Raw genomic sequence first — 27,478 nt, 5'->3', positions numbered from 1 at the left:
ATAAGGGATCACCTCATAGGATGTCTCCTATGTTGAAAATTCATGTTTCCTGGCAGCTGAAGGACTTCTCCCCAGTCTACAGTGCAATTACTTTGACTCTGCAAAAGTTGACAGTAGGATATTTAGCATGTATCTATGCTGAGTATTTTGTCATAGGACATCCCCTTGGGGTATCCTATTATCTTTTCTGTCTACTTGGAAAGACCTTTGTTAGACCTCTTCTGTGCAACAGAAGCTAGAGGTCTTATATTCATGGTCCCAGAATTGTTCGTTGGAGAAGACAACTTTCTGCCGCCAGCTCCACTCATTAGCAGTCGAGATGCACCAGTAGGCAATCGACAACTCAATGGAGCTCATGGCCAGATACATTATGTATGGATTGGTCTCTGCATCAGGACATAGTGGACAGGCCATTTCATTTTTGGGGAAGACCCATGTTAGACCAACCACTTCAGCAGGAAGGTGGAGTTTTACTTCTCAGTGGTCCAGGATGCTCTTCCTCTGGTAGAGAATGCTATACAGCATTCTTGAGACAATCTCAATGTGTACACCTTCCTTCCGTTCTGCTTGATCCTTCTGGTCCTGAACAGAGTAATGAGTTCCAGGAATCTCAGGATGACCTTGGTGGCACCTCTGTGGCCACAAGCAGAGTGGTTCCCAGACCTTATGTATCTTCTGTCAGCAGTTCTGAGAGAAATCTCCTTGCCAGCCTCATGTAGAAATGTTCCACCAGTCAGTAGGATCTTTATCGCTTCATGGCTGGAGACTGTCAAATATCTCCTGAGAGCAAGTGGCTTTCCTCACAAAGCAGCAGGCCAGATATCCAGCTATCTCAGGAGGTCTTAGTCAGCAGTTACAAGGGCATGTGGGCTGTCTACTATGGTTGGAGTTGTCAACAGCGATTCTCTACACTTGGAATGTGTAGAGAATGGATAGCGGATTTTCTAATCTTTCTCAGACACGAGAAACCTCTATCTGTCTCGGGCGTGAGGTGATTAAGCAGGCATACTCCTCTGATGTCATCAGAGGAATGAGTTCCTCTCTGGCATTTAAGAAGAACTTGTATGTTCATAGGATTTTAAATGCTGGTTCCTGGCTTCGGCAGACCACGTTCACTTCCTTTTCCTGAAGAACATTGCCCACAGGTCCTTGGACACTTTTTTTTCTTGGGTCCGGGGATAGTTTGCACAGTGGTACCTCGACATACGAAAGGCTCAACTTACGAAAAACTCGAGATACGAAAGCAAATACGAAAAATTTTACAGCTCTACATACGAAAAGTTTTCAAGATACGAAAGGTTGTTGCTGTAAAGTCCCGAGATTCGCCCGGACCACCGAGAACAATTTTAAAACTCCCGCGCCGCCAGCTGAGTAAACTCGCCACCATCCTCCCGCTCTCCCATTGGTTCCTGATGCTAGTCACCGCCGTAAGATCCTGCTCTCCTATTGGTCAGCATCTACCCCTTGTGCTTTAAATATTCTATTGGTAAAAGGATGCTGTAAATTGAAAAACTTATTCCTGCAATACATTTAATAAAAAAAACATTAGGTAAAGATAGAATAAAGAATAGAAATGAATGGTTATTATACTGTTTGGTAGTTTCAGTAGTTGAAGAGAGATAATGAAAATTTATGGCTTACTGTGTAAAGTGATTGCTTGGCGATCATTCGATACTTGTAAGTGCTGGATGTAAAACAGAAGTTTGAAGCTTTTTTTGTTTGTATTATAGTTGAATGGTTACTTAATAATTATTTGAAATGAGTACATGCAATACATTTAATAAAAAAAATTGTGAATTAGATATCATAAAATATAAAATAAATCAGACTGCCAACAAATACGTATTTTTTAGAATTCTTCTTCTGTTTTAATATTACGTTACGTATATGTTTCATTATAGCTGTCAGTAACTCGGTATCTCCATTAGGTAAAGATAGAATAAAGAATAGAAATGAATGGTTATTATACTGTTTGGTAGTTTCATTAGTTGAAGAGAGATATTATTAATGAAAATTTATGGCTTACTGTGTCCTAGGAAAAGTGATTGCTTGGCGTTCGTTTGGTACTCGTAAGACGGTAAGAGCTGAATGTAAACAATCGATTGGAAGGTTTTTTTTTGTTTGTTTGTGTATTATAGTAATTTTTTTGTTTGTTTGTGTATTATAGTCAATGATTAATTAATAATTATTTGAAAGGAGTACTTACTGATTATTTATACATTTTATTGGCATATTCTAAGCTTTTAGCTTCTTAGGTTTAGATGTCAGAATCATAGACTAGCCTACAGTAGCAACTGCTAACATAGGCTAGGCTTATTGCTAAGGGACATTTGCTAAAGTCCTAATATATGCAGTAAAAATGGGGTTGAACATTACATGCAGTTGAATATTACTCAAGTATGTACAGTATTTTGCCTTTTTGGAGTCATATTTCTTCCGTCGGATCGGCGTTGTAACCCTAGAACATGTGTTTTAGGCCTGGAAATATAATTTACTGGGGTGTTTTTGGAGGCTTGGAACGGATTTAGCATTTTACATGTAAAATGTGTTCCAAGATACGAAAAACTCATGATACGAAGGCCGTCTCGGAACGGATTAATTTCGTATCTCGAGGTACCACTGTACCTCTCTCCAAGTATAAGTCTATCCTGTTATGAAGACCGAAGGTTTGTTTCACGTATGAGTAAATAACAAATTTTTAATCAATTTGTATTTTTCATAGCTAAGAAACCTGAGGTCCTGTTGCTAACTGCCCACCTCTAGCTGCCTCTCTCATATCCTGGGTTGGAAGAAAAGACTGACGCATCACGAGTTTCCAAGCCCGGTCGGTGACCAGCTTCCATCTTGTGTGTGCATGAGTTTGCAGATCCCACAGATTCCTTGGTTTACAATCTTTGGTTTTAACCAGTTTCCAGATGGCGCTAGAGGATTATCCTATTGTTAAGACCTCAGGTTTGTTAGCTATGAAAAATACAAATTGATTAAGAATTTTTCATTTTAGATCAAACCAGAACTGTTGCTATCTTTGGTTTTGTTTTCCATTTTGGCAAGTGTCTTTGGTTAAACATTCATTCATATAAGTTTCACAACTGGCACAGAAATGTAATTCTTTTATTTTCACTGTTGTTTCTTGAAAAAGTCTTGAAAAGCCTAATTTGAAGCAATTGTGTGTGTGTGTGTACTGGACTGTAAAATACTTGTGGTCAAAATTCAGTACGGTACTAATAATCATTACTGTAAAAAAGAAAGTATGTTATATGAATGTGGGTATAATGTTGAGGAGATTGAAATTAGTATCGTGAAAATTAAGCACTACCATTGGTTATTAATGTATATTACCAAGATAACATAAGATTATTTGCAGGTGTTCAGAAAAGTGAGTGCCTGGTTTGGACTTAACTTCAAGCTGTTTTTAAAGACTAGGTAAGATCATTTTCTTTTATTGCCTAATTTTTCATATTATATATTGTAATGCATTATGTATGTACATTAGGTTTCAGTACCTTTTTAATTTACTCAAGGGTTGTATTCTGATGAAAGCTTTGTAACCTGGAATTTTATAACATTGGTACAAGTACAGGTTGTATTAATTGGTTAAAGTATTTTCCCTGCTATTAAAGGGTAGCTAGGCTTGATATACTAAAATTTATTAGTGCAATGAAAGTACTACAGTATATGACACCAAAAGCTGTAAAGTTATTTTGTTCATATGGAAAGACAAGCTACTGCATTTTATGCAGAATTATTTTTTAGTGTGAGCTTTCTTTGCTTGCTTGGGATCCCCCCACAAGGTTGTGGCAGACAGGCTTTTTCAGAGTTGGGGGAGGCCTATGCCAGACCTCTTCTCAACTTGATTCAACAGGAAGATGGAAGTTTACTGTTCTGTGGTCCCAAATCCTCTTGCTCTGGCAGAGGACGCTTTCCAGCACCTTGGGACAACCTCGAGGTATACGCCTTCCTTCCGTTTTGCCTCATCCGTCAAGTTCTGAACAGGGTAATGAGTTCTCAAGATCTCAGGAGGACTTTGGTGGCTCCTCTGTGGCCTCAAGCAGAATGGTTCCCGGACCTTGTGTCTCTTCTGTCAGAGGTTCCGAGAGAGATTCCCCTGTGGCGGCAACTCCTTTGCCAGCCTCATGTCTAAAGGTTTCACCAGTCTGTAGAATCCCTGTATGTTCACGGATGGAGACTATCAAGTATCTCCTCCGAGCGAGAGGTTATTCTCAGGAGGCAGTGGGACATATGTTCTGTTACCTCAGGAAGTCCTCTTCAGCAGTTTACCAGGGGAAATGGGCAGTCTACTGTGATTGGTGTCGTTTACATGATTTCTCTCCACTCAAAGCCTCCGTCCAGCATATACAGAGCAGTGCTAGGTTTTGGTGTTACATCTGAAAGGCGTGGACATCTCTTCATCCTGGGAGATCTTGTTGTTCAGAGGTTTTGAACAGACCTGTTCTCCAAGAGAACTCAAGCTTCCCGCATGGGATGTTTTGCTTGTCCTGAGAAGTCTCTCTCGTGCTCCATTCAAGCCCTTGCATCAATCATCAGACAGAGATCTGATGCTGAAGACAGTTTTCCTGTTGACCTTGGCTTCTTTGAAAAGAGTTGGGGAGCTTCATGGCCTGAGTTATGATGTGAAACACACCAGGGGTTGGGGTCTGTGGCCTTCGAGTTTGTCACGGAATTCGAGGCTAAGGCTAAGGCCCCACCGAATCCGTCGCGGCACGTCGCGTGCGTCCAACACGGCTATCCGTCTACAAGCGTGTCCGTCTTCTGCGCGTGTGGCCCAACCAGACAAACGAGTGACGGTTATAAGACGGACAATTCAAACTTCAGCAGTACTTGCCGTTTTGAAGGGAGCGCGCAAGGTTTTCCTCTGACTCGGTGCTGTCAACCAAATTAGAGGCGTTGAACAGTAGGAAAATCTGGACTTATGACATAAATTTAGAAGAGGAAAGAATGGAGAATATGCGAAACTCTTTCATAAGTTACGATAGCGTCCAAACAAGTTTTTTTTTTTTTATATCGGATAACGCCGAAAACCTTTGACTTAATTCACGATGGCATTATATCTTGAATATCAAAATTTGATACCAATTACAGAAGCTCCGTATCAACGTAAGAAACTTGTAGTAACTCTGAGGGAAGGATTACTGATTTCGAAATTTGTAAAGTTGCACTTTATTTTATTTAATACAAAAATTAAGATACGTAGAATGTGTGTGAACTGAACACTTTGATACAGGAACTTCTGAAACAAAGATATTTACATAAATGTATCCATTAGAATATAATAAAAAAAAATACTTTAATCCTTTATCATAACCACAAATCATCACATTTGATTATAACTCAAAGTTGGGCAGGTGGTTCAAATGCAGGTTGTTGTAGGTCTAACCGCCAATTTCCTTCCTTCATGCGGACCCCAGCTCGGAGACGCACGTCCACGTGTGGCTAAAAACAAAATGTTTTGTTCCTTGTGCGTCTAGTCCGGTAACGCACCTGACGCCACGCATGCTCATGAGCCGTGTGGGGCCACTCGTGTTTGAACTATGACAGTTGATCGAAACGCACAAAACGCGTAGCCGTGTTGGACGCACGCGACGCACCGCGACGGATTCGGTGGGGCCTCGGCCTTAGACCCAGAATCCCTCGGTACATGACGTCAGATTTGCCTCTTAATTTTTTTTTTCCATTCCATCACTGAATGACTTTGCAGACAATAACGCACAAGAGCTCTTGCTTTGTCCTGTCAGCTCTACGATGCTATCTTAAAAGGACTCGTTATCTAAGCCCTAGATGTTGTAGAATTTTTGGTAGCACTGGTTGATCCAGAAAAGAAGTTTCCAAGAACACTATTTCATTCTGGATACGTGAGGCGATTAAGCAGGCTTACTCCTCTCTTGATGGTTCTTTCACTGAGTCTGTGAATGCTAGAACACATGACGTCAGAGGTATAAGTTCTTCTCTGGCATTTAACCCTTTAACGCCGATTGGACGTATTAAATGTCGATATAAATTGTCTGTTGGGTGCCGATTGGATGTATGGTACGTCGAAATAAAAAAGTTTTTCTAAAAAATTTGCGGAAAAATACTTACAGGCCTACCAGGCAAAAACTTTTGAATCACGCGCCTTGGGGGATGCTGGGAGCTCACAGATCAAGGCGTTCTTTAGAACTCGTTCTTCTAGGAAGAGTGGTCAGGTGGGTTAACTCCCAGCCAGTTTAGGATACTTGTACCTCCTTCCAAGTATAAGTGTATCCTATTGATAAGACCAAAGGTTTGTTCCGCATATGAACAAATGACAAATTTTTAATCAGTTTGTATTTTTCATAACTAACAAACCTGAGGTCTTAATGTTTTACTACTCACCTCTAGCTGCCCTTCTCTTTTGGTATAATTCCTGGGTTGGGGAAAAGCTTGAGCACATCACAGAGTGCAGTGCTTGGTCTCTGACCAGCTATCACCTTGTACGTGCAGGAGTTACCATATCTCACAGATTCCTTGCTTACAATCTTTAATTGTTTTTAACTGGTTACCAGCTAGCACTTGGAAATTATCCTATTGTTAAGACCTCAGGTTTGTTAGCAATAAAAATACAAATTGATTAAAAATTTGTCATATTTCTTTTGTTGAAAGGTAATGTATAAGCTAACTTATAAATGAAGTTATAATAAGTTTAATTTCATTTAAAAAGTTAGCTAAATCTCTCTCTCTCTCTCTCTCTCTCTCTCTCTCTCTCTCTCTCTCTCTCTCTCTCTCTCTCTCTCTCTCTGTACTGTAATGACTGTAATGAAATATTAATTACAGTATGGTATCGAGTTGAATTTTAAATGAAATTAAAGTGCTTTGAGAGCATGATTTTGTCATATTGGAGAAAAAGATTTGTAGAATAAAGAGGTTCTTAATAGGAGGTTGACAAGGCTTCTAAAAATAGATCAGCCAGAAGGAGAGAGACACAAATCTCTCTTGATACTTATGCTGTTTTTACACAAATCTCTCTAGATACTTACTCTGTTTTTACAACCATTTATTTCTTTTTAAGGGTAATGTATAAATTAACTTTTAAATGAAGTTACAGTAATTGTAATTTCATTTAATAGTTAGTTTAATACTTTGGGATCATGATTAGGGTCATATTTACTGTTTAAACTCTAGTAGAAATAAACATTTATTAGCATTATTAAAGGCTGTGTCAAACTTACATGAAAATTCATCTTGTGCAAGGGGTTCTGGAACCTAACCTAACGTAAGGTTGGGGTGTGACTACATTTTAAAAAAGCATTAAATTTTAAATAGAATAAATGTGTGATTTGGCCAGATATGGCTGTTGCTTTTTCCTATAGCAAAACATTTGCAGGTTGGTACACTTTCTTAAGACCTGGTACACTTTCTTAAGACCTTAATCATTACATGAATGATGAATAAATTCATGTTATTTTTGCTAATGGAAGTCAACAATGAGAATTAACAAGTTTTTAAAAATTTGACCACCCTTATGTTTAATAACTGTCCAATAGTTACGACAACCAACGTTGGCAAAGAGCTCATTCTAGATGTGGTTGTTTGTGTCAGTACTTACTGTTGTCTGTGCTATTGTTTGTATGAAATAGTACGTTGTTGTTAAGTATCAAGAAATAGTAATGAATTATAGACAAGCCATAAACTTTTAGGCGATGTATGTATGAAAAACTTGATATAGAATCAGCATTATTAACCCAGCTTTGATCATTTACGAAAGGAATGTATCTCTAAATTGAGTTTCGTTCGGCAACTAAAGACAGTGATGATATCGGCAAAACGTTTTCAGTTGATTATTTTTAGATGTAATTTTAGTTGCTGAGAATTCCACATATGACAATGCATGTTGCGAGTTGGATCACTCCCTCGGGTGGGTACTCATCATAAGTCACAAGCACTACCTCCCTCCTAAGGGTTGAGACTCCATATATAAAATGCAGTGTTTATATCCTTGTAGGAACAAATAGCAAAAATTTTAAAGTACATAATTTACTTTTTCATGTAGGTTTTACCAACCTGAACTATCTTGCTCTGTTTGTCTCTTGCTGAGCAAACAATGTCTGGTATAGGTTGGAGAGTGTGGGTAACACCCCCCCCCCTCTCTCTCTCTCTCTCTCTCTCTCTCTCTCTCTCTCTCTCTCTCTCTCTCTCTCTCTCAAGTCACCCTTCTTGTTACTCAGGTCACAGCTGTCTAGCATATGCAGTGCACGATACTCCATATTTTAAAGGCTTTGGTTTGTTTATCTAGGAAAAATGCAAATTTTTAAAATTTGTCATATTGTACTGAAAAAGATAAAACATTTTTCATTGTTTTTCTAGGCTGCCTTTTAACTTTATGTACTAATTGAATGTCTTTAGGGACAGAAACTGTAACGAAGGTGGTTAACATTTTTTTTCTAGGGGCTTTTATCCTCAAGGAGGTGGTGAAGTCTCTCTTGAAGTGAAACCATCAAATGAAGGTCTGTGGGCGGCTGATTTTACAGACTTTGGAGAAGTGGCATCAGTTTATGGGAAGTCTTATGTTGCAGGAACACTTCCAGTAAAGGTACTCCTACTTTTGTGAATTAAACAACTGAAAAAAAAGATTTTTATCAACTTTTATCATTATTTTATACATTTTTATTTCATTACAACTATTTTCAGAAGCTTTCATTTTGCATACTAAGTATTTGTTGAATATATAATAAATATTAGTACAAAACAATCCTAAGCTTTTTCTTAGTTTAAAATACAGTGACAAAGCATAGTTTTTCTATCTTTTTAATTTATCTTACTTGAATTTACCATGTCATAGAATACATAGCATATGTATTCTGCATGTCAGGATGTGTATCCATCCTTGTATTAATAATGAAAATAGGATAATGCTCTAGTTTAAAAGTTAACATTTAAATACCAGAATTTTGCCCAATTAATGAAAACACTGTTGCATAATACAAATGTGTATTATAAAAATTGTATTTTGGTGACAGGTCTAGAAGAAATTTATCTTTTGCTCAGAATATGGTATGGGTAATGAAGTATAAACAATAATAGTTTGGATACCATAATGAATATCTTTCAGTAGATTTCATCATCACCTTTACAGTATTATGATGTGTAAAGGTGAAGTAAAAGTAATTCAGTTATGAATGTTATTCACATATAACCCATAGTTTTCTAATCACTAATAATAAAATATAATTGACCCCCCATTTTTGCAAAGGTTAGGGACCACAACCTGCCTGCAATTACTGAAATTCTGTGATATATTGAAACCTCCTTTAAAAACTGTGTGATTGGCTCCTTCCAGGCAATAGCTGTCATCATGAGAGAGAGAGAGAGAGAGAGAGAGAGAGAGAGAGAGAGAGAGAGAGAGAGAGAGAGAGAGGGGGGGGGGGGAGAGGGGGGGGGACACCTTAAACTAAAACTCTTATAACAGCTTATTTTAATAATTCAAACAAAAATATACCTAAAATTATTGTCCTATAAAACACGTTGATATCATTTCAGAGTCATCTTACATTATTATCCTTAAAAATATGTGGCCCACTGATACTCATGAAAACTAAAGTTCACCCCTGAGACATATGAAGATCAAGTCAAAACCGTGTTCTCTTTCAGACCATTTAATGTTTAGTTAAAATGGTACAAAATTGTCAAGTTTCCTCTTTTGAGGTATTCCTTAGTTTAGTTTCATGTTACATGCCACTCATTAGCACAACTAACCTCCCCCCCCTTTTTTTTTATTCCCTGCCTCATATCTATCCTTTTCTTCTTTCATGGGAAGATATACTTGCTTGTTCTGGTATCAACCAATCATGAGTTTCTCATCTTGCACATTAGGTGTATTTATCATAGAATTTATTGAAATAATCTTATTGTGTACACAACTAAGGAGCAGAGTAAAACACAAAGGTCAGTTTAATTGGTTATAATTGAGGAATCTGCAAAAAATGAATTTGAATCAGAAAAATAACAATAGAATGTATAGAAATATAAACTATTCACCTTCAGCAACAAGATAAAAAAATCTTTTATGTCAAACTAAATAAAGGCTTTTAGTTACTTTTCTCATTGGCAGCTTCATAGTTCAATGCATTTCCAGTATGCTTTCTTACATGAACATCATCCTACACATGTAGCACTTTTGCAGGCACACTTGACCAGTTCACTGCAGGCCTGGGATGCAACAGGCTGGGTGGACCACCTGGGATGCCAAGTGCATGTTGCACTCTTGAAATGCCACCCAAATACCTCCAAAGTTTGAGGCTTCTGTTCACACTGATAACTGGTTGCCAAAATTCCAGCTTGATAGACTGTATGCAGTGTATGCTGCAGATGGGCTTCTTGTATCGGGGGAACATTTTCCATTGTCCTATTCTTCTGAGAGAAGAGCTCCCTATGTGCCTCATTCACAGACTCCGAGTTGCTTGTTTTACTGTAGATGATTAATGGTGAAGCGCTCAAGCAACTGAAATTCCTTGCAGTTCACTGTCATGGTCATGTAGGCTTGATATATAATGTTCTTGAAAGCCTCTGTCACCTCCTTGTAGACATTCCAAGCCTCCCATACTGATTTTTCCCTTTGCCAAAGAAAGCAGTTGTATCACATCCTGTGAAACTGTAAAACATAGGCAGTGTTAATGATTTATCTTTTCTAAGAGTTTGGTAAATATCATTGACATCAAGGTTCATGAAGTTCTTTCCAGTTCCAAAGGCTACCCAGATTGCTGCAATCTGATTTGGCTGGTCAGAGAATGGTACTTTACTATCAATATGACAATGGCGTCTGTATCAACAGTGCATACTAAACAAGTAGAGCATCCTTTGTCCAGTGCATCTTTCAGGTGAATGACAATCTTGATATCAGCCTCTTCATTACTGTAGCATGAAGTGGGCTGAACCTCTACTGATCACATCTGTGCCTGGCATTATGAAGACCTTTCCACCAGGCCAATCATTTAAGCGAACTTTTTCTGAAAGAAATTGGAAAAGCTCCTCCTTGTTTGTGGGATTCCAGAGGAAGTTGGGCCAGATGCCAGGTACCTTTGTTGGACCACTAACCTTTCTGTGTACAGTCAACCCCCGTATTCGCAGACTCATCTATTCGCGGATTTTTCTTTGGACCATATCTTCCCATTATTTGCAGGAAATTCACTTATTTGTGGGTTTTTCCGACGATAAGTATTCGCTAATTAGTGTATTTTGATGTTATATTCTTGACTAATTACATTTTTGTGATACAAAAATTATTTACTAATTTTCAAATACCGTATATTTCCACGTATAAGATGACCTTTAAATCCTAAAAATCACCCATAAAAATTGGGGGTTGTCTTATACTACAATTTTAAAAATCAAACCTTGAATTCTAAGATGAGTATCAGTAGGCTAGCCTCAGCCCCAGTGCATGGAGATTCACCATATGAAATAAACTGATAATAAAGGTAATAAAACCATTTTTACCTTATATATTACGTATGTATTGGCATATCTTGATAACAAAGAGCCTATTTTAGGAATAATTCTATTTCAGTGGAATAAACTTTGATCTTTGCAATCCCAGCTGAGAAAATGTAAACATCGAGTTACGGTTGTGCTGATGCGCTCACAGCAACCTTTATCTTTCGGTAACCTTTTAGAAATTTCAATGTTGGTGTAATTACAGTAGTAATAACATTTAGGGTAACATAATATTAATTTTTCATGAAAAGTTTCTCATACATATCACATGATTGATCACAATCTTCGGTACCATCCATGGCATTTTTTAAATGAATTTAAGACACTTTCTATTTTCACATTCCCCCATGCTTTTATAACAAAAACGCAGAGGACATCAAGTGAGGCAGCGCGCAAAGCTGTTTGCAACTGCTTAGAAGAATTCAGTCATATGAACGATAATTGTATATGATAATTGTTGTTAGCTGTTGTTTGAGAATGGCGATGAAACATAAACAAAACAATGGTTTCCTTTTTAGGCAACGTATGTACAGTACGGTCCCCAATTATGCAAGAATTTGGTGGATCCACGGCCTCGCAGAATTGGAAATTTGCATACGTATTTCAAAACACATACCGTATGGGAATAATTCCATTAGGGCCAAGGCAAACGGCAACTTACCCAGTCAAACTTTTTTTTACTACCCATTTTCAATACTTTCTATGTACTATAGAGGCAGTCCCCGGGTTACGATGGGGGTTCCATTCTTGAGACGCTTCGTAAGCCGAAATCGTCGTAAGCCGGAACATCGTCAAAAATCCTAAGAAAACCTTACTTTTAATGCTCTGGGTGCATTCAAAACTATGTAAACTGCATTCTTATTGCATTTTTCATCAAATAAACCATATATTGATTACTTTGCATTTTTGGTGTCATATTTCTTCTACCAGATCAGTGTTTAGGCGGTGTAACCCTGGAACAAGTTTCGTAACGATGGAAATAATGTCTGATGAATATAATTGAAAAGCGCCTTAACCTCGGAACGTCGTAAGCTGAACCCATCGTAACCCGGGGACTGCCTACTGTAATTTTTTCTAATATGAAATTTTTCTTATGGATAAATCAAACATTAAAAAGGTTTTAATAACTTGAAAAAGTTTTAAATTACACACAGAATGGTGAAAACTCCCACATGTAAACAATGCCACCATTGGTACAAGTGTACTGTACGATAGTCATTTCCTTTAAAAAAACCTTTTGGATGGAAATTCCTCTATCTATCCTCTGCCAAAAAACCTTCAAACTCCTCTATATCATCCTCCGTGAAGAGTTCTGCTGAAGGAAGGCATTGTGAACCATTTGAGGTTTTGGGGACTAGCAGATCATGCGCATCTTCACTCCTGTTAGGCCTAACAAACCTGGTTACGAGCGCATGTCTGTTTCTTTGTCTGGCACGTTCACTATGTATAATTGTCTTCATATAAATTTATTCTGCAATAAAAAAAGAACAGATGAAAATTCAAAATTTGATGTGAAATTACAATTTCTTATAAAGAAATTATAAAAATTCTAAATTCAACATGAAATGACAGTTTCTTGAAAAGTTTAGATCGAATGATTCTCTCTCTCTCTCTCTCTCTCTCTCTCTCTCTCTCTCTCTCTCTCTCTCTCTCTCTCTCTCTCTCTCTCTCAAAAATTCAAAATTTGATATGAAATTACAATTTCTTAAAAAGAAACTATAAAAATTCAAAATTCAACATGAAATGACAATTTCTTGAAAAGATTAGATAGAACAATTCTCTCTCTCTCTCTCTCTCTCTCTCTCTCTCTCTCTCTCTCTCTCTCTCTCTCTCTCTCAAACACATTACTTTTCTGTTAACCCTTAAATGCCGAAGCGGTATTTTAAAAATCATCTTCCGTATGCCGGCAGCGTTCGTGAGAGCACCGAAGTGGGATTTTTATTTTTTTTAAATGACAGCACACTTAGTTTTCAAGATTAAGAGTTCATTTTTGGCTCCTTTTTTTGTCATTGCTTGAAGTTTAGTATGCAACCATCAGAAATGAAAAAAAATATCATTATTATTTATAAATATTGGGATATATGACAGCGCGAAAAAAAATTTCATATATAATTGTATACAAACCGCCCTGTGAGCAAAATGGTTAAAGCTAACGAGTTAATTTTTGCTGTTGTATTGTACACTAAATTGCAATCATTTTGGTATATAACACATTGTAAAACAATCAAGGCAACACAGAGAAAATATTATCACAAACTGATGCATGAATTCGTAACACACATGAATTCGAAATATTGTGCTAGAGAATTCCAGTTTGTTGCAAAATGAAGGTAATTGATTGAATATTGCTAGACTGTAAGTGTTGTAGCTTACAATTGCAGTTTTTGACCATTTCGGTCGAGTTAAAGTTGACTGAAGGACAAATTTTTTCTATTTATCGTTATTTATATGAAAATTTTTTAAAATTGATAAAAGCTACAACCATGGGTTGTTTTTTGTTGTATTCTAAATGAAATTGTGCACATTTTCATATATAAAACTTTATGTAACGGCTAATTTAAAATGGTGCAAAAATTACGACAATTGGACGAAAAAATTTATGATTTTTTCGGAAGAGTACCGTGCGGACGTAAGGAAAAAGTTTATTTCATAAATTCACCATAAATCGAAATATTGTGTTAGAGACTTCCAATTTGTTGCAAAATAAAGGTAAATGATTGAATATTACTAGAATGTAATAGTTTTAGCTTACAATTGTGTTTTTTTACCATTTCGGTCGAGTCAAAGTTGACTGAAGGTTGAAATTTTGGCACTTATCGTTATTTATATGAAAATATTTCAAAACTGATAAAAGCTACAACCATGGGTTGTTTGTTGTTGTATTCTACATGAAATTGCGCACATTTTCATATATAAAACTTTATGTAACGGCTAATTTAAAATGGTGCAAACATTACGACAATCAGACAAAAAAATGTCTGATATTTTTCGGAAGAGTTACCGCGCGGACGTAAGGAAAATGTTTTTTTTTTTTATAAATTCACCATAAATCAAAATATTGTGCTTGATACTTCCAATTTGTTGCAAAATAAAGGTAAATGATTGAATATTACTAGAATATAAGATTTTTAGCTTACAATTGCATTTTTTGTTTTTAAACCCATTTCGGTCCCGAGTCAAATTTGACCGGAGGTTTTGATATTTTTTTTTTTTTGGCACTTATCGTTATTTATATGAAAATATTTCAAAACTGATAAAAGCTACAACCATGGGTTGTTTTTAGTTGTATTCTACATGAAATTGCGCACATTTCCATGTATAAAACTTTATGTAACGGCTAATTTTAAATGGTGCAAACATTACGACAATCGGACGAAAAATTTTATGATTTTTTCGGAAGAGTTACCACGCGGACGTAAGGAAAAAGTTTTTTCATAAATTCACCATAAATCGAAATATTGTGCTAGAGACTTTCAATTTGTTGCAAAATAAATGTAAATGATTGAATATTACTAGAATATAAGAGTTTTAGCTTACAATTGCGTTTTTCGACCATTTCGGTCGAGTAAAAGTTGACGGAAGGTTGAAATTTTAGCACTTATCATTATTTATATGAAAATATTTCAAAACTGATAAAAGCTAAAACCATGAGTTTTTTTTTAGTTGTATTCTACATGAAATTGCGCACATTTTCATATAGTATATAATACTCCTTGTACGGCTAATATAAAATGGTGCAAAAATTATGTCAAAGTGACGAAATAATTTCCGAGATGTGTCGTTGATGCTTTTTAGTGCGAGAAGAAAGAAATTCGCGCTTGCGCTCCTGGGTAACGATTGTAAACAAAACAATGCCTTGATCTGTGAGCTCCCAGCATCCCCCAAGGCACGTGATTCAAAAGATTTTGCCTAGTGGGCCTATAACTCTTTTTCTGTGAATTTAAAAAAAAACTTTATATCAACGTACCATACGTCCAATCAGCACATGACAGACAATTTTCATAGACGCTTAATACATCCAATCGGCGTTAAAGGGTTAATTACTTTTACTAGTCATTTTCATCAAAACCTATTTCAACAATAGAAAAATATAAATGATCAAATCTGCATGATGCGGATCATCAGAATACACTTTGCAGATCTGAATTATGCATATGGCGATGAGTATTCATACACACTGCGCTATCATGTAACAAATGCGTGAGGCAGAGCCTTCAGTCTTAGCTAATGGCTGAGCAGAAAATCTTTCTCTTGCATTCCCCCTTGGAGGAATAATAGTTTTTCCTCTAGGCATTCCCTCACCCCTTCTCTCAGATACCTAGCAAACGTCCCCCCCCCCCCCCCCCCCCCCCCCCCCCCCCCCCCCCCCTGTCATCATCTAAAATACGTGAAAGTACAATAAATAGATTTGATATGTTTTGCGGCGCGGGACTCGCATAAGTTGAACGGCTTCTCAGATACAGAAAATCTATTTTTGAGAACTAGCGACCGCATAAAAGGGGAATCACAAAAGTCGAACATGCATAATTCGGGACCGGACTGTATGAACAAGATCTAGAATTGGCATTATTAACCCAGCTTTGATAATTTATGAAAGGAATGTAGTATTTCTGAATTAAGTTCCATTTAGCAACTAAAGACAGATGATAACGGCAAAATGCGATTAGCTGATTACTTTCAGATGTAAACAGAACCAGGTTGCAAATGGTGCATCATCACTTTGTTCATATATTGTAACACGATAATACATGCAATATGATTACAGTAAAAGAAGTTTTATTAAAATTATCATTATTCTCAATACAGTGGTCCCCCTTATTCGTGGGGTGTGTGTACCAGACCCCCCCCCCCCCCCCCCCCCCCCCCCCTCCGTGAATAGTTAGAACCCCTATAAAATTGTTGAAAACAGCCTAGTTTGTTAGTTAAAACTCAAGAAAATCCCACTAAAAATTTTTATAACTTTTTTTTTAAGTTTATCACAAAAAGTGCATTTTATGATAAAACTGATAAAAAACCATGAATTTGGGAATTCTTTTCATAGAAAAATACTGTGAATATGCTAATTTCCTACGAATAATGGGTAGATATGGTCCAGAGAGAAACCTGCGAATGCTTGAGTCCGCAAATCCGGAGAACGTGAATAAAGGGGGCCCACTGTACAATTATTATTTGACTTTTGCAAGTGGATATCTATCAGTGTAACAACCTAACTGAGGCAATAGTCTCTCTCTCTCTCTCTCTCTCTCTCTCTCTCTCTCTCTCTCTCTCCTCTCTTCCTCTCTCTCTCTCTCTCTCTCTCTCTCTCCACAAGATATGTTTGTCATAGTGGTAACTCTCCCTCTGTTTTAGCTGGAAGCATTAGAAGTGTATGTATTTGTCTTTAAGGGTATTACTACATTTCATGATACAATAATAATTTACAGTACTAATTTTCAAATAATATTAAGTTTAATGAGATTAAACAATAACAATAAAATTTCTCTCTCTTTCTCTCTCTCTATACTCGCTCTCTCTCTCTCTCTCTCTCTCTCTCTCTCTCTCTCTCTCTCTCTCTCTCTCTCTCTCATTTACTTAGACGAGAGAATTTTTACGGTACATGTATGTTTATTAATATTTTAAAAAATATATTGATAAAAATGTTAAGTACATTGTAAAATATGTATAAGGAAAATTGCTTCTGGATAGTATTGCACTGCATCTTCGCTTGAACTTTTGATATTCCAATTGGATAGCATCCTAAGAGGGACTGTTCCACAGTCCAACAATATGAGGAATTAAGGACCTCTGGAACCTGGTCAGATTCTTGTAGTAGCATTAGATGTTCCACTCTATGCGCTAGCCAAGTTCATTCAGTGGCAGTGGCCTACCACTTATGGTGAAGACCAGTTTGCGGACTTCACCTGGAGATGGCAGTGTCCAAGACAATTGGAGACTACCTAGAAGGATCTGGATGGGCAGTAGCAATAACCCAGGCAGGTTTAACTTCTGCTGACAAAGATGAATCACTCATGAAAGCATCACACCTGACAAGAACTAGGCATGCCCACCAAGTCAGTGCTCTAGCATTCTCCAAGCTACAACAATGCCTACCTGTAGAGAGCTGCTGCTACAACAAATGAAGATAGAACAGAGGAAGACACCATCATGAAGATTGAAATCCTGGGACTCAATTTAATTCATGCTCACAGAGAAAAAGACTATTCCTTATATGTCGAGACTGTGAAAGCTCTTGCACCTTGGTTCTTCACACTTGACCACCAAAATTTTGCCAGATGGGTCACAATTCACATCCACAACATGGAGAGCATTCCTCCAACAATCAAAGGAGTTTATTGTCAGAGGCAACTGGGTTGTTCAAAAGACAGCTAGGTTTTCCAGCATTCCAATCAATCAAGCTCATGAGCAGAATGATGACTTGAGCAGGCATGCCTTCTCACTGAATTTGAGCAGTACGCACTGTCATCTGAGAAGATGACTACCACCACCATGAAGAAGGTTTGTCTGTACAGACACATTTCACAAGCAAATACTAAGCCTTATTCAAGTTATCAATGAGATGAGCAACCCATTCCTAGATAAAGGAAGTTAGCTGCTTGCACTTAACACACAGCACATGTTTGAAGAATTAGTGGTCAACACTATGTGAACCATAAAAGATGTGGAAAAGACCTAGTATGACAGCTTGCAAAAAGGATACTACAGTCATACCCCAAACTCGTGAAGTTCGGTTCCAGACCCTCTTGTGCGGGGTGAAATTTCATGTAAAATTGGCATGGTATCTAAAAACGTTAATAAATGATATACGCATCCATTGCTGGATCTCACAAGATTCCTTGCTTTCATGTGCGATTTAACCGGATCCAGCTAGGCGCTAGAAAGTATCCTGTTGTTAAGACCTCAGATTTGTAGCTATGAAAAATACAAATTGTCTCGGAAAAATTGTAATTTTCTAGAGTTTGAACACTAAACATGACCCTACTCATGTTCCTTAAGTATTAAGCTAACTTTTAAATGAAATTAAAGTTACTACTGTGATTTCATTTAAAAGTTAGGTTAATACATTACCCTTAAAAAAGAAATACGTTAATGATTGGTAAAAATATGGGAGTTCAAAGATTACATACGTATTATTTTTCTCTTCTTTCCCCTTCCTGATTAATCTATTTTTAGAAGTCGTCTTTACCTAGGTTTTAAGAACTTTACTTTGTCTCTTTCTCTTTGTTCTGAAATTCTTTTTCATGAACAAACAGTGCTTTTTATTTAAACTAATACAACTCTTATTTGTGTCTATGTTTTAGAATGGCACATTTATAGTTCTAGATGGCAAAGTTAAAATTAGATCAATTTAAAATAATCTACTGCTAACTGAGAGAGAGAGAGAGAGTGAGAGAGAGAGAGAGAGAGAGAGAGAGAGAGAGAGAGAGAGAGAGAGAGAGAGAGAGAGAGAGAGAGAGAGACTTTGTTTCTTTAAAATATTATAACATGAATTTTGTAATTACGATTATATTATTATTATTTTTTTTTTGTTATCACAGTCCTCCAATTCGACTGGATGGTATTTATAGTGTGGAGTTACAGGTTACATCCTGCCTCCTTAGGAATCCATCACTGTTCTTACTATGTGCACCGTTTCTAGGATCACACACTTCTGCATGAGTCCTGGAGCTACTTCAGCCTCTAGTTTTTCCACATTCCTTCTCAGGGATCTTGGAATGGTGCCTGGTGTTCCTATGATTATGGGTACAATTTCCACTGGCATATCCCATATCACTCTTATTTCTTTTTTCAGGTCTTGATACTTATCCATTTTTTCCCTCTCTTTCTCTTCAACTCTGGTGTCCCATGGTATTGTGACATCAATGAGTGATACTTTCTTCTTGATTTTGTCAATCAGCGTCATTTCTTGTCTATTTGCACGTATCACCCTATCTGTTCTGATACCATAGTCCCAGAGGATCTGTGCCTGACCGTTTTCTGTCACTCCTTCAGGATGGTGCTCGTTAGACTTATAACTGCAAGGTAGCAGGTGTTTTTGGCACAGGCTCCGGTGGAGGGCTTATGCCACTGAAACATGCCTCTTTTTGTACTGGTTCTGTGCAAGTGCCAGACATTTGATTGCAGTGTGGTTTACAGTCTCATTTTTTGTATTGCACTTCCTACATATGGGAGAGATGATGTTATTTCCATCTATCATTCTTTGAACATATCTGGTTCTTAGGGCCTGATCTTGTGCTGCTGTTATCATTCCTTCAGTTTCCTTCTTTAGCTCTACCCTCTGTAGCCATTGCCATGTTTCATCGCTGGCTAGTTCTTTAGTCTGTCATTGCTATTATTATTTTTATTATTATTATTATTATTATTATTATTATTATTATTATTATTATTATCAATTTTATTATTATTTTTTTTTTGCTCTATCACAGTCCTCCAATTCGACTGGGTGGTATTTATAGTGTGGGGTTCCGGGTTGCATCCTGCCTCCTAGGAGTCCATCACTTTTCTTACTATGTGCGCCGCTTCTAGGATCACACTCCTCTGCATGAGTCCTGGAGCTACTTCAGCATCTAGTTTTTCTAGATTCCTTTTCAGGGATCTTGGGATCGTGCCTAGTGCTTCTATGATTATGGATACGATTTCCACTGGCATATCCCATATCCTTCTTATTTCTATTTTCAGATCTTGATACTTATCCATTTTTTCCCTCTCTTTCTCTTCAACTCTGGTGTCCCATGGTATTGTGACATCAATGAGTGATACTTTCTTCTTGATTTTGTCAATCAGCGTCATTTCTTGTCTATTTGCATGTATCACCCTATCTGTTCTGATACCATAGTCCCAGAGGATCTGTGCCTGACCGTTTTCTGTCACTCCTTCAGGATGGTGCTCGTTAGACTTATAACTGCAAGGTAGGAGGTGTTTTTGGCGCAGGCTCCAGTGGAGGGCTTATGCCACTGAAACATGCCTCTTTTTGTACTGGTTCTGTGCAAGTGCCAGACATTTGATTGCAGTGTGGTTTACAGTCTCATTTTTTGTATTGCACTTCCTACATATGGGAGAGATGATGTTATTTCCATCTATCATTCTTTGAACATATCTGGTTCTTAGGGCCTGATCTTGTGCTGCTGTTATCATTCCTTCAGTTTCCTTCTTTAGCTCTACCCTCTGTAGCCATTGCCATGTTTCATCGCTGGCTAGTTCTTTAGTCTGTCATTGCTATCTCTCTCTATCACAGTCCTCCAATTCGACTGGGTGGTATTTATAGTGTGGGGTTCCGGGTTGCATCCTGCCTCCTTAGGAGTCCATCACTTTTCTTACTATGTGTGCCGTTTCTAGGATCACACTCTTCTGCATGAGTCCTGGAGCTACTTCAGCCTCTAGTTTTTCTAGATTCCTTTTCCAGGGATCTTGGATCGTGCCTAGTGCTCCTATGATTATGGGTACGATTTCCACTGGCATATCCCATATCCTTCTTATTTCTATTTTCAGATCTTGATACTTATCCATTTATTATTATTATTATTATTATTATTGTTATTATTATTATTATTATTATCAATTTTATTATTATTTTTTTTTTTTTGCTCTATCACAGTCCTCCAATTCGACTGGGTGGTATTTATAGTGTGGGGTTCCGGGTTGCATCCTGGCTCCTTAGGAGTCCATCACTTTTCTTACTATGTGCGCCGCTTCTAGGATCACACTCCTCTGCATGAGTCCTGGAGCTACTTCAGCATCTAGTTTTTCTAGATTCCTTTTCAGGGATCTTGGGATCGTGCCTAGTGCTTCTATGATTATGGGTACGATTTCCACTGGCATATCCCATATCCTTCTTATTTCTATTTTCAGATCTTGATACTTGATCCATTTTTTCCCTCTTCTTTTCTTCTTCTCTCTGGTGTCCCATGGTATTGCGACATCAATGAGTGATACTTTCTTCTTGACTTTGTCAATTAACGTCACGTCTGGTCTATTTGCACGTATCACCCTATCCGTTCTGATACCATAGTCCCAGAGGATCTTTGCGTGATCGTTTTCTATCACTCCCTCAGGTTGGTGCTCGTACCACTTATTACTGCAAGGTAGCTGATGTTTCTTGCACAGGCTCCAGTGGAGGGCTTTTGCCACTGAATCATGCCTTTTTTTGTACTGGTTCTGTGCAAGTGCCGGGCATTCGCTTGCTGTGTGGGTTATGGTTTCATTTTTCGCATTGCACTTCCTACATATGGGAGAGATGTTATTTCCGTCTATCACTCTTTAAACATATCTGGTTCTTAGGGCCTGATATTGTGCCGCTGTTATCATTCCTTCAGTTTCCTTCTTTAGCTCTCCCCTCTGTAGCCATTGCCACGTGTCATCGCTGGCTGGTTCTTTTGTCTGTCTCATGTATTGTCCGTGCATTGGTTTGTTGTGCCAGTCCTTTGTTCTGTCTGTCATTTTCCTGTCTGTATATTTCTGGTCTTCGTCAATTTTATAGTCCTTCTTCCCATGCACTCTTGAGCCACTCGTCTTCACTGGTTTTCAGATATTGCCCCAGTGCTCTGTTCTCGATGTTGACGCAGTCCTTTATACTTAGTAGTCCTCTCCCTCCTTCCTTTCGTGTTATGTATAGTCTATCTGTATTTGCTCTTGGGTGTAGTGCTTTGTTTATTGTCATATGTTTCCTGGTTTTCTGATCTATGCTGCGGAGTTCTGCCTTTGTCCATTCGACTATTCCTGCGCGGTATCTGATTACTGGCACTGCCCATGTGTTTATGGCTTTTATCATATTTCCGGCGTTGAGTTTTGACTTGAGTATCGCCTTGAGTCTCTGCATATATTCTTTCCTGATCGTGTCCTTCATCTCTTGGTGTTTTATATCCCCTCCTTCCATTATTCCCAGATATTTGTATCCTGTCTCATCTATGTGTTTGATGTTGCTCCCATCTGGTAGCTTTATCCCTTCAGTTCTTGTTACTTTGCCTTTTTGTATGTTGACTAAGGTGCATTTTTCTATTCCAAACTCCATCCTGATGTCCCCAGATACAATCCTTACAATCTGGATTAGGGTATCTATTTCCTTGATGCTCTTACCATACAGCTTGATGTTGTCCATGAACATCAGATGGTTGATTCTGTTGCCTCTTTTCTTGAGTTGGTACCCGGCATCCATCTTCTGTAGTACTTTTGTCATGGGAATCATGGCTACTACGAAGAGTAGTGGGGACAGTGAGTCGCCCTGGAAGATCCCTCTCCTGATATTAACCTCTGCTAGTCTTATTCCAGAGCTTGTAAGTATTGTATTCCAGTTGCGCATTGTATTTTTGAGGAAGCTGATGGTGTTTTCCTCTGCCCCATATATTTTCAGGCATTCTATTAGCCATGTGTGTGGTATTATTATTATTATTATTATTATTATTATTATTATTATTATTATTATTATTATTATTAATGTTTAAGCAGTTTGAAGTGTTTTGTAATCTATGCATCAGGGGAAATGTAATAATTTTTTTTCTTTTATATTATGATAGTAGAGTAAATAACCAGTGAAATGCGATTATGGAGTAGCAGCTGATCTTAGTGTTTCCTGATCTGGTTGATTTCTTTTTTTTTCTTTGTAGGTGGCACATAAGATGGCAGATTCAGCAGAACACATATTGATGGAAGAATTGCCCAGAGGAGTACCAATAAATATTGAGAGAATTAAGGAGCAACCTGGAAGAGCTGTGGGGAATGGATCAGGCATAGTGTAAGTGTCATTATTGATATGTTCACAAATGTTGCCTAAGCTGAGCTCTTGGGTATTAGATTGGTCATTTCAGGATACCTGGTAGTTAAGGAACTAGTAATGGAACATTGCTCTAATTATAGAAAGTTTAAAGTTTGTTGAAATTGCTAGTCTTTAACAAAGAAGAATGTTTTCTTTGACTTTTATCAACACATTATACCCTATGGAGTAATTCATGACTTCTTACTGTACATCAGAATTATTGCCCAAATATGAGTTTATAAGTTAACAAGGAGCAATGCATCCATAGAAGAATGCATCTATAGAAGAATCACTTACAGAACCCTTACAGAAAAAGCTGTCAGGCCTTTAGTCATTGTAATTACTATAGATCAAACATAAAAGTTCCCAACAACAATTTTGACATTGCTGAACCCCATGCTGGCAATATGTACAGGAGTTTTGGAAGGAACAAAAATTTGTATACTTTAATTAAACCCACAGTATGTATAGTAGTAGTAGTAGTCATCATTAAAATAAAATACAGTATTATCTCTAGCAAATTGGGAACACTGCCTCTCCTTAGACCAGTTCCAGTCTGTAGAAAATGCAGTGAATATTATCAGTAAAATATACCTTATATTTCTTTGCATAAAATGGCCTTTAGATAAGATGAGGTAAAGATTATGGCAAATTTTCATGAATTTATCTCTTTTCTGTAGTATAAGATGACCGCTAAATTGCAAAACCATCGACAAGGAAATATACTGCTAAATTTAAGTTGCAAGCTGTAGCTGAAGCTGAGGAAACGATGTTCAACCTTCTATAATTATAAATTATAGTGCAACATGGATGAAACTCCTCCAAAACTTCGATGCCAGTAAACTGGACCATAAATAAAATTGGAGAGAAAAGTATTCTGATCAAAACTATACTGGGCATGGAAGAACACATTTAACTGTTGTTTTACCATGTATGGCAGATGAGACAAAATGATTCCCCATGACTATCTTTAAATAGAAATTGATGCTTAGATAAAAATTCCCAAATCGTATCATTGTTCCACGTTCATGAAAACATAAACAATGCAAATGGCACATGATTGCTAAGTTTGTTTTTTATAAAACAAACGTAACATGAGAGTACTGTACATACAATATTATTAGATACAGTGAAGTAAAGCATAACTATTGTAAAGATCCATGAAAAAGACACAAATTCATTATGCGTGTATTTTATATTATGATACTAATATGTATTTGAATATTATATATGCTGATGTTATATCTCATGTGATGTAGCCCCCTTAAAATTAACTTCAAAATTAGGTCTTCAAAACTTTCATGATACACTAGGTCCTTAATATAATATATATCAAATAATCCTATTAATTACTCAAATATATATTCTTATCTATATATAATTCAATAATAAGATTATATCACTACTATATTCAGATTAAGATAAGCTAGATAGATAGATGATTAGATAGATTTGATAGATAGGATAGAAGATGAATTAGAATAGATAGATTAGATTTTATAATATATTTATATATAGCTCATATATAAGCTAATATTATCAGATATATAGATAATAGATAGTCTAATTGTATATATAGATATATATAATATAGATATATATATATTATTATAATATATAATTTATATATAAGTATATATTAGAGATATTATTATAATATATATACTTATAGATATAGATGAGAAGAAGAATAAAGAATCTAAGTTAAATTATATATATATATATAGATATATATGTATAGAATATATGGATATGATATATAGATAGAAATATATATATATATATATATATATATATATATATATATTATATATATATATATAGATATATCTATATATATATATATATATCCATAATATATATATAGATATATATATGCCGTATATACTGCATGATGTGACTTTTGAAACCTAATTTTGAAGCTAATTTTAAAGGGGTCGCATCGTACCGTCTATGCTTTCCCGAATCGGCAGATTGCGATAGTTACTACCGGAGGAAAACAGTAATCTTTTAAAAAGTTATGCTTTACTTGTACTTCACTATATCCAATAATATTGTATGCAGTCTCATATTACTATTGTATTTAAAATACAAAAGAGCGATCGTGCGCCATTTGCATCATTTTTGGTTTATACAGCTGTGTTTAACTGTTCTAGACTAATCATCTATAATTTCTAAATCAGTTGATTAAGGCACAATACCGAAGGAATTTTTACTTTTTGTTTTACTCAGTAAAAGAAACATTTGTTACTTGAACTATTATTTTTATTTTAGGATACGCATTTAAGTGAAAATTTATTAAAGTAAAAAAAAATGCATAAAATTAATAAACTAAAATCCTCCAAAGTCGCTCTCCGTGTCCGTATCATCAAATAATGCTCTGAATTCTTCGCTATCAAGGCAGTCATATTCGTCATCTTCCAGATCTTTGATCATTTCATCTTCATATGGAAGGTATAGTCTGGCGTGGCTTTTAAAGATCTGCCCTTATGCTAATTTTACAAAAACAACAACTGCCTGTGTTTGACAGACCTTTGAATGTCCTTGAGACAAACCCTGAGGCTATAATTATAAGATTATAAGGGGTTTTCATTCCCAGGTACTTTAATCTCCTTCCTATTCAGCCCTGCTCTCTCTCTCTCTCTCTCTCTCTCTCTCTCTCTCTCTCTCTCTCTCTCTCTCTCTCTCCTAAATCCTCAGCTGTCCGAGCGAGAGCTTTTTTTATCGGAACAACATAGGCCCGCATTTCGCATTTTCCATACCTAATTATTTTGTATACGATTGCCCTTTCTCGGCTGTGAAGTTGATGTCTATCCATTGCTGTGAGATGACCAGGAATAACTTGTAAGTCGGTGTCAGAGTCACTCCCCACTTCAGTCAGGCCAAAACTTTGCCATATCGCATTCAAGCAATATTCAGTCATTGTTTCCTATCTATTATTTTGTCAGAGAGAGAGAGAGAGAGAGAGAGAGAGAGAGAGAGAGAGAGAGAGAGAGAGAGAGAGAGAGAATCTGTTTGTATACGATTGTTTATTTTCTCATACTCTGTTATGCTTTATTTCATATTTCCTTGCTCACCAATTTATTCTATACCTACGATATTAAGAAATCACGATATGTGTAGAAGGGAGAACTGCCTCCAGACTGTACAGTCAGTATGGATTTAAACGCACGTGAAACTGGTTGAAATATTCGCAACAGCACCAAAATGAGATGCCACGTTGATAGAAAATCTGACTCCGTTTCTTGTTATTGCATAAAAAAACTTTATCAATCATGAACCTACGTAATTTATTTAGAATTCTGCGTAACGGAAAAGATAATATTTGATATCTGTAATGGGAGAAATGGTTTTGTAAATACTATTGTTTGGCGTGCTAGGCTTACCCGATTCATTTGGGTGTGCGCTGCAGCTGCTGCGACTGCTACTCAAATAATCACATTTTTCTTACTAATCCCAAGAGTTGACCATGGAAATTCCCAAGATTAACCAAAAATCCCAAGATAATAAAATAATTGACATATGCCAAGCCTTGGAGTCCTAAATAATATTTACTCTCTGTCTATCAGGAAAAGATACTGATAAATTGAATTGACGATATCTTTTCTGAGAGAGAGAGAGAGAGAGAGAGAGAGAGAGAGAGAGAGAGTATATTGCAGTTTGTTCATGTTTGTTAAAAATGTGCAGTACGGGTAATTCATATCTGGAAGAAAAAAAAAATAAAAAAATGAATGAATTTTTTTGTTTTTTTGTTGTCAGTCGCATGGACTAAATTTACAAAGAGCAGGGAACAAATCTTGACATTCCTCAAGAGATAGAGAGATGAACCAAGGCCATCTAGGATGAACTATCTCTCTCCCCTCTCAACTATACTGTAGTGTTAACTTGAGTCTCTGAAACCAATAGGTATTAGCACACGCGCAACTGTATGAGTGTGTGTGTGTGGGCATACTGTTAAAAAATGTGCTGTACCTACAGGTAATAAATACCTACATCTTGGAAGATAAAACAAACAAACAAATTTTGTTGTTAGTCGCCGGGGATATAAAAGGTGTGACCAGCAGACAGAAAGATTAACATTTTTCCAGAGATTAAAGAGCTGAATTTGGTTTTGAAGCTATGTCAACCGCATTAGTAAATAGGTATCATCTTCTAAAGAAATTTTTTTTCTTTTCTTTTTGCGGAAGAATCTTCAAACCATTTTGCATTCAAAGTAATGAGAAGGAATCATTCTATTCTTCATGTAATCAGTAAAATACTTACACTAAT

At 36.7% G+C, this 27,478-nt stretch overlaps 1 protein-coding gene across 1 annotated transcript in view; it reads left to right on the top strand.

The window, feature by feature from the left end:
• Positions 1-27,478, top strand: part of LOC135223967 (RNA 3'-terminal phosphate cyclase-like) — a 55,884-nt gene that overhangs the window by 19,989 nt on the left and 8,417 nt on the right. The window contains exons 3-5 of the mRNA XM_064262889.1: positions 3,365-3,423; positions 8,419-8,563; positions 23,061-23,188. Coding sequence (XP_064118959.1) covers positions 3,365-3,423; positions 8,419-8,563; positions 23,061-23,188 — 332 coding nt within the window. The remainder of the gene's footprint in view (positions 1-3,364; positions 3,424-8,418; positions 8,564-23,060; positions 23,189-27,478) is intronic.

Source organism: Macrobrachium nipponense, chromosome 10, assembly GCF_015104395.2.
Source record: "Macrobrachium nipponense isolate FS-2020 chromosome 10, ASM1510439v2, whole genome shotgun sequence".
Lineage (NCBI taxonomy): Eukaryota > Metazoa > Arthropoda > Malacostraca > Decapoda > Palaemonidae > Macrobrachium > Macrobrachium nipponense.
This window is presented reverse-complemented; position numbering and strand designations above follow the sequence as displayed.